The sequence below is a fragment of the Rhinolophus ferrumequinum genome, chromosome 24 (assembly GCF_004115265.2).
Source record: "Rhinolophus ferrumequinum isolate MPI-CBG mRhiFer1 chromosome 24, mRhiFer1_v1.p, whole genome shotgun sequence".
NCBI lineage: Eukaryota > Metazoa > Chordata > Mammalia > Chiroptera > Rhinolophidae > Rhinolophus > Rhinolophus ferrumequinum.
The window spans coordinates 20882314-20890900 of record NC_046307.1 but is presented as its reverse complement, the minus strand read 5'-3'; the positions used below and the strand labels follow the sequence as shown (position 1 = coordinate 20890900).

Below are 8587 nucleotides of genomic sequence, written 5' to 3'. Positions count from 1 at the left end.
CTTGAGACACAGATATGAAACCCAAGTGAAATCAAACTTTCAGAACATTTTATTAGAGAGAGCATGGAGGGCAGTAAACCCATGAAGGAAAAGGTTTAAAGAAAGAACACTTAGCTGTCTGATACAAGCCTGTAAGAGCAACTCTATCACCAAGAACACACGTAAGGAGGCGTAAAGGACAGGTGAGTTGCAAGAGGAGGATTGATGGAGAGTAACAGAAGATATCTTCTTTCCCATCCAAGTCCACTCAGCTAGCATTTTCCATCATGTAGAAACTTAATTTCCCCCTTAGATTTCCTAAAGGAAGAGTCAGAATAAATATTACATTAAATAATAGAATGTCAGAGCTACAAGAATACTTTAAAAATTGTCTTATCTAACACCCTTATTTTATATTTGAGGAAACTACGAGCCAGAGCATAAGGGGGAATTGACAAAAGACACTAGTCAAGTTATTGCATTTCCTACCCAATTATCCTTTTATGATTCTAAGATGTCACTGAAGATATTATGACCTATGCTACAATCTCATTGAAAATAGGTCATTGAATTAGTCCTGAGCTTGAGATATGTGAGGCATATCAACCCTCGTATCTGTCAATACTCACACACTTTGGCTGAATTACTTATTAGTTCTGATGACCTGGGGTTTACACACTCCTGTCATTGCTCCGTGCACAAAATTACAAAATAATAATTGGGATGAGGGCTCCAGTCTGATGCCGTGGGAATAATTTTTCTCCCTGTGAACTGCACTGGCTTATCCAGAGATCAAAACTGAAGTCATAGTTTTATGAGACCTCCATATCTAATCACACAATCATGTCACATAAATCCAAAAAATCTGAACACTCCTTCTTAGCTGAAGGACGCAAATTTGCTGTCACCTCCTCCCAGCTCAGAGTTTTAGACACATCAGAGGTTGACTATATCTGAAAAAAGGCAAAACCACAATTTGGCTTAAAAATCAAAGAATTTCAGGACTTGAAGGGATATTTGAAGCTTCAAGTGAAAATCCATCCATCACTTGGCATATGGGGATGCGAGGACTCAGCGAGAAGAAAGGATCTAACAAACACCACTGAGCACAGAGAGGCAGCTTGCTTCTCCAATGGGCTTTAGATGACCAAATGCTCTTTTGAGGAGGGACTGGTTATTATTTGTGCAAATTCCCGGCATCAAGGCTGATAGAGAAGAGGTAGATAATAATTGCTGTGGCCTAAGCTTCTCCATTGTTCTCTCCTTTTCCCCAGTTAGTACTCACAAGCTCTCAACGCACAGGATGCAGGGGTTTTCATAGGTGACGAAATCGGTGCCGCAGATGGGTTGATATACACCAACGCAGGGGTTTATTTTTCCTTTGAACCAATGCAAGTCTACTGTTTTATATGGACATTTCACCTGAAATTCAATTGAAAAGAACGATACACTTAGAACCACATGCACAGATGGGTAGGGCACCTCTGGATTTTATTAGGAAAATCTAAACATAGCCAGGATCATATTCCAACCTCACCAAAGCTCTCACAGTTCCCTGCTCCCCAAAGCAATGCAATCAGAAGCTATGCATATCTCATCTGATAACACCATGATGCCCTCAGTGTCAGGACCTCCTGACAGTAACAGAGAACAGAGGCCTGCTATGCTAGCGTGGGAGTAGGAAGACTGGGTAAACAGAATCTGCTTTGAAAATTTAGCTTCTCTCTCAATCTCCTTTGCTCCCAGAGTATTAGACCTGGAAATATTCTGAGGGATTTTCTATGCCAACTCAGCTAAGGAATCTAAAGCCCCATAATTGGAAAAGATGCTTCCCTGAAATCCAGGTGCCTTGATTTAAAATATTTATCACCTTTCATCCACTCTAAAAACCCCAAGTCAACTCTTATTTTGAAGTTTTGAAACGTGAGATCATTTGGAATAACTCCCTGATTTTGTAGGGAAAAAGTGAAAACAAAGGAAGGAACATGTGTCATCAGGGATTAGAACCCATGTCTACTTGCAAAGCTGGTGTCAGTGATGGCTTCAAGCAGTGACTCTGGGATGATGGAGCTTGAGGATGGTGGTCTCTCGGGCTGTGTGAGTACCATATGATAGATAAAATACCTCTGACCCAAGGTGGGAGAGAGTTTTGGCTGAGTATTTAGAGAAAGAGGATTCATATTTGAGCTTAGAAACTCTTCTTCCTACTTTCCTTATCTTATCCACCACTACCACCACGGCCAGGTGGCTCTCTTCATCTACCTCCTGTACGTCTGTCACTCTATGACCCATGTCCTCTAGTTTCCATGATTTAAACATCAACGAAATCATTTTATTCCCTTGATCCTTAATTATACCTCATTTCCCATAAAAAAATGTGCTTAGTATGGGATAGAAGACCTTATGTGATCTGGATCCTCCCAACTCTTCCAAGTTTGCCATATACCACCTTGCTCTTTGCCTTTTTAGTTTCATTTCTCCCAAATGCTCCATGTTCCCTCCATCTCAGGTTTGTCATGACCACCCCACCAAACATATTTTTTCCAGAGTTTAAACTCATTCTACCTTTAGAACTCAGGTTATATAACCCACTTGTTCAGCAATATTTCTCAAAATACAATCCCAACTCTCCATTCTTTCTTTTTATACCTCTCATTAGTGTGTAATAAAGCATATGTGTAATTATTTGCCTAATTTCACATGCCGCCAAAATTATAAGCCCATCAGGGTAAGGTCTGTATCTGATTAGACTAACCAATGTGTGCCTGGCACAAATATTGGCACTTAGCCATGGCATAAATGAGTGAGATATACAATAGTTTAATCTGAATTAATATAGAGTAATCAAATAAAAAAAGCAAGAATAGTTAGTATCATTGTCTATAAATATAGCTCCATTTTTTTTTCCTCTTTCGAGTGAGATGTTTTCATCAGGCTGTAATTGTAGCATCTGCCGCACTCCTCTCTCAATGTTCCACTCACACAGGTGTTCAATCAGTGACTCAAGTCGGTAAGTCTTCCTCACTGCTCTCCACCTGGGTGGCGCCTTTTTACCCTTCAGGTCTCAGCTTAGATGTCCCCATGCCAGAGAGGCCATCACTGATCACACTGTTATAGTAGTATCTCTACTCCCAATATATATTCTCTATGGTACCATCCTACTTCTTTTATTTATGGAATTTACTACAAATAATCATTGTCCCTTTCTCTTTTTTCTGGCTATTTGTAAACTTCTGAGAAAAAGGAATATATTTCTTTTCCTCAATATTGTATCCTAGGGCACAGCACAGAAGTTATGTAAATATTTCTTAAAGAAAATAAGTAAAAATGAGTAAATTAATTTTTATTTATGCATTGCTAGGCAAGGGGATAACTCCTGCAGGCAACTTTCTGGAGAGGAAAATGCTGAAACTGGACTCTATGGGACCAGAGTATAAATCCTGGACAAATTCTGCAGATTCTTTTGCTGGAGCTACAGCCTCTGTCAGGTTCTACGCTCTGATCTATGGGTCCCTTGAAAGCCAAGCTGCCCTCGTAATGCCTTTCTCACCTGTCAGCTCATAGCTCACTTTTTAAAAGAAGTCTGTTCATGGGTTTCCTATTCCTTCACATTTTCCTCAATACGTATCTCAGAGGTTGTGTTCCCTATTCACAACTCACTTAGGCATCATCTATAGTCTCAGAGCATTTAGGAGCATTCCCTCCTCCAAACTGTGAGTTCCTTGGGAGCAAAAACCATGTTATGCCCAAGTCTGTGGACTCTTCCGAGCCTGCCCTGTCTCTGGCTGTCGTCAATGTTCACGCACATTCCCCAGGCACTCTGGAAGGTTCCCTAGTATTCGCCTGACCAAATTTCAGCTTGGTTCCCAGTTTGGATCACTCTACTTTGGGCTCCTATACCTGCAGTGTACCTGTCACATTAATATGAGTGGCCCTTGAAAAATGTCACAGATGACCTTGCTGTAGTAAGGTTCTAAAACAGCAATTCCAAAGAACACGCAGATCAGATCCTCGGTCCCGGGAAATCTAGTAGGAGATTACCTTAATATTTCCATGCGGTGGCCACCAGTGTCGAGGGCCTGAAACTAAGACACACTGAAAATAGTTATAGAATCTAATATCTGGAAAATCATATCTCAATAAAGTAGCAGAACAAAAGACTTCCAAATTATTCCCAAGGAAGCTTGCAATAATTTCAAACATTATTTTGTTTATAGTTGGACATGTATTCACTTATTTGTTTTTCAAAAATGTAGAACAACTCTTCTACTCCTGATAGATAATCAGCAGACAACTATATAGATGTATCACTGCTCTCATAAATGTTGCCAATCCAGTAAATCAAATAACTTTTTGGTTAACAGGAATTAACCTCAGCTTGAGCAGATTCTGAACCAGCAGCCCATATATGGGAAAAAAAAATTAAGAAATGCTAGAACTTTCTAGAGACTTTTTAGCTCAATCCCCACATTTTGCAGAGAGGGGAAAGACACTCGCTCATGAAATGCCTGGGAATTCATGCAGATATATGAAAAAATCAAACTCTTGGGTCTTTGAGGCTAGGTGACTTTATAACTCCCTACATGACTCTTCTCTAAAAGAGGATACCAAAAATAATAACCCAATCAAATACATGGCAAAGCATTTTCAAAAGTTCTGAGTTTTTAAGATGCACTGCAATGTAAGCATATTGCCAATCACTTCTACATGTTCCTTCACTGAACTACGCAAAACCCTGGTCCCCATGACTTGGGTCTCATACTCGGCATTAATAGATGAAAAAACTAAGGTTCTTTGCCCATTGGCCAAGGGACTTTTTTCTGGCCCTCATTCCATTGTCTTTCTCTCTATAGATACAGATATATAGAGATAGTAAAATGGTACCTTTAAATAAAAATAAATAAATAAATAAATAAGAACTTCGAAGCATTCTATTTCAGATCACAATGTTAGAACCCACAAATCAACCTTGCATGCCTGCCTGAACCAGCCAAATTACTCACCAGAAGGTAACACCAAGTGTATCAGGATGAAGAACAAAAGTGAGTAGAGCACTGGGAAAGATTTGGCCATGTTTTCCTCCTGGTCTGTCCTTAGAACGATGCTCTGAGATATTGTCTCAGGATGTTGCCCTCTAGATAAAATCACCAAAGCAGAATAATCAGGATATTAAGACCACCTTTGAAGTGAAAAGTCATTTCTAGTCTGTCCACTGTAGTGTAAACTTTCTATACTTCACTTGGATGGTCCATTCCACCCTTCCCTAAGGACAAATGCTCAGGAAAAGTTAAATTTTGGTTAGTCAAAATCACAAGTATAGACCTCAGTGACAGATCTGTGACGACTCAGAGGACAGAAGTCAATCTTTGGGCATAATTGTATTATTTTAGTATGGAGGTGTCTTGAAAAGGCAACTCCTTACCTGAAGATTCAACCAATTTTTTTTTTTTTTCTTTAAAGGGCTAAAAGAAAATGATGAGGCCACGAGAGGCTTCTGGATAACAAGAGCTTCTCACAGAAGAAGCCAGTCTGTACTTGCTCATGAAGCGGAGACCATCTCTTTGGATTAAGACAAAGATTTCTAATGCTCCAGGTACACTTGCCTGTGTTGACAATTTTCTGACTGAAAATGCTAGATAGATTCTCTTGGAGCATTCTGAGAGAGTGCGTAGGGAGAAAAACCATTTTGTGCCATCTCAGGGGGCCCCAGAGCTATTTTCTTCCAGACAGGAAAGGGAGACATCAATGATCAAATCCTTCTGTGGGATTGCCTTGCCTGTAGCAGCCTTCCCAACTCTAGAGACTGGCATATGCACATTCCAGGGCCTGATCTAGGACCACACTGAACTCTCCCTGTCTCCCTAATGATGCAAACGTGACCTGGTCCTCCCTATGTCCCTTAGGCCTTAATCTCTGCTCTGCAGCATGTGCCAAGGTAATTTACATGAACTCTTTGCTGATACGCCGTGGTGAGACATATTACCTGAGACATTGACATGTCTCCTCAGTATTCCACTCTCCAGGACGGTTGGAGGTCCTTGGCACACAGCTGCCTACTCTGCCTGTTCCTGAGACCATCTAGGACACCACGTTTTGGTGAAATACACCCCCATCTCTTCCTGACATCTCCCCTGGATTCCTTCAGGAATGGAGCAGCAACAGTGGAAGATCCAACTACGCTAAACCACAATGCCAGATGTCCACTCTCCCCACCACGTGTGCCCCAATTGACCCACCTCAGAAAGAAGAGGAAAGGAAGAGAGATGCGACATGCTTTTGTGGCTGGTGACTTTTATGTAAGGAGCATGTGCTAGTGCCTCAGGAGGGGTAGAGTAGCTGCGTAGGAGAAGGCACTGAGGCATTGTGTGCTGGGCTGAACAGACCCTGGGAGGCCAAACATTCAGGTTGACTCAACACCAAACCTCAGCAGGAGGCACTGGGGAAGGAAACACAGAGCTGCCTAGAAGACTTGGGAGGTGGACAGAGCAGCCTTGGGTAGGCATTCCAAAGAGGCAAGAGCATGAGGCAACATACCACAGTAAGAAAGAGCACAGCAGAAAAAGCATAGCGTGTTCCACAACAAAAACTAGTACCTTGGGCTAGAATGCAAAATATGGAAACAGCTGAGGAAGAGAGGAGGTTGCAGTGACAGATGAGGTAATAGATGCCATTTGCAGTGGATCCAGGCTTGTTCCTGTATCAATCCAGAGTCTTTGCAGCTTTGCCACAGGGAAGATATGTTATGTAGTAGCTGAGTTTCCTCCTGTTAATCTGAACTTGCGGCCTCTCTCTTCCTTTCTGTAAAGAACAATTGTTCTAAGAAATTGTGGTACATACATACGATGGAATATTACTCCACCATAAAAAGAATAAAATCTTACCATTTGAGACAACATAGATAGACCTAGAAGATATTATGCTAAGTGAAATAAGCCAGACAGAGAAAGACAAATACCATATGATCTCACTTATAATGTGGAATCCAAAGAACAAAATAAACGAACAAACAAAACAGAGGCAGACTCATATACAGCGAGAACAAATTGATGGTTACCAGAGGGGATGGGGGTTGGGGAGCTGGGTGAAGGGATTAAGAAATACAAATTGGTAGTTACAAAATAGTCATGGGGACGTAAAGTACAGCATAGAGAATATAGTCAATAATGTTGCAACAACTACATATAGTGTCAGGTGGGTACTAGACCAATCAGGGCAGATCACTGTAATTATTTAAATTATATAAATGTCTAACCACTCTGCTGTACACATAAAACAAATGTAAAATAATATTGAATGTCAACTATAACTGAAAAAAATAAATAATTAAAAACAATTGTTCTTATAGCAAGGAAATACATGTTACCTTTAGAAAATTAGAAAAACAGAAATATAAAAAAAGAGAATATGTGATATCTCAAAAACCCAGAGATACTGTTAAGTATATATTGAATTATATCATTCTAGGTTTTAAAATATATATATATATATATATATATATATATATATATATACACACTCATGAACACATATATATGTTCTTACAGTCATATTCAAATTTTTGTAGTATATATACCTAGTTTTCTGCTTTTTTCACTTAGAAATGTACTATGACATTTTCTTGATCTTTAAATATAGTCACACTGAACATGAATTTAGATGCCTCATGTCATATTTCATCACATATATGGATTATATTGTACCAATATTCTTCCATTGCTGCTCAATTAGGTTGATTCCAATATTCATTATTAGTAACAATGCTGAATGAACAAATTTTTATTTACCTCAGTTGATTTATCTCTTATTTCATTTTAATAAGTGACTAAAAATAAACCTACTGAAAACTTCCAGAAAGGACCTGGGTCACATAGCACATGAAAGAGGTGGTTTTCATCCAATTTATGGGCTCTGTGCTTATAACCTACCATGGAGCGTTTTGAAAATACCCTGTCACCTTCCTAAGTGAATCATTTGCCTCCCAGTTCAGAGAGGTAGAGGCACCTCATCATCTAGAAAGGATTCTGGACAGAATGAAAACAGAAGATCTAGTTATAATAGTTTGTCAGCTTGGAAAGTATAACAATTTCTTCTCTCTGGACAGAATTTTCCCATCACGGGGTCATCAAACCTTCCTTACGGGCCTCTTTGGAGGTTTAATTGAACTAACATTTAAACAGCTGGGGAAACTTCCTGACCCCCATTAGCCACCAATAAATGCTATTTATTTTGGCTCTTTCTTTGCCACAGTGACTGCATGGGCCTCACAGGCTTTGAGCTGAAGATTCAGGCCATTATGTGAATATTCAAAAATAATGAGTGTGAAATTACTTCCCACCTGAGGAAAAATAATTTATATTTTAACTTGGCTTTGTCACAGATTTTGTTATGAGCAGAGCCTCACTGGTTAAGGGAGTCCCCGGAGGCCTTCTACTGTCTGTCTGGCTTTCTGAATTGTCAGGAGCTGTGTGGAACACTGAAAATACAGCCGTGAAAAAGACTCACCTCTTCCTCACCCTAATGGAGATTATATCATGGCAGGGGAAAATCATCAAACAAATAATTACCCATGGCAGGCAGACTTGAGAAAGGAATTGCCAATATTTAAGTT

General features: G+C 39.9%; 1 protein-coding gene across 1 annotated transcript; it reads right to left on the bottom strand.

Moving 5' to 3' along the window:
• Positions 1–251: 251 nt before the first annotated feature.
• Positions 252–5120, bottom strand: SPINK14 (serine peptidase inhibitor Kazal type 14 (putative)). The gene is made up of 4 exons (XM_033097040.1): positions 4983–5120; positions 4021–4064; positions 1265–1401; positions 252–297 (listed from the first exon to the last, which is right to left on the bottom strand). The coding sequence occupies exons 1-4, from the start codon at positions 5050–5052 to the stop codon at positions 252–254; spliced, it is 297 nt and encodes a 98-aa protein (XP_032952931.1). The 5' UTR covers positions 5053–5120.
• Positions 5121–8587: the final 3467 nt, after the last annotated feature.

Bases quoted from the DNA above. Each gene is read 5' to 3' on its own strand.
- SPINK14 (XM_033097040.1), bottom strand. From the start codon at position 5,052: ATGGCCAAATCTTTCCCAGTGCTCTACTCACTTTTGTTCTTCATCCTG. The intron at 1,402-4,020 runs GTAATCTCCTAC...ATTGAATTTCAG, and splicing joins CACCGCATGGAAATATTAAG to GTGAAATGTCCATATAAAAC. The intron at 298-1,264 runs GTGAGTACTAAC...CTCTTCCTTTAG, and splicing joins ATCCTGTGCGTTGAGAGCTT to GAAATCTAAGGGGGAAATTA.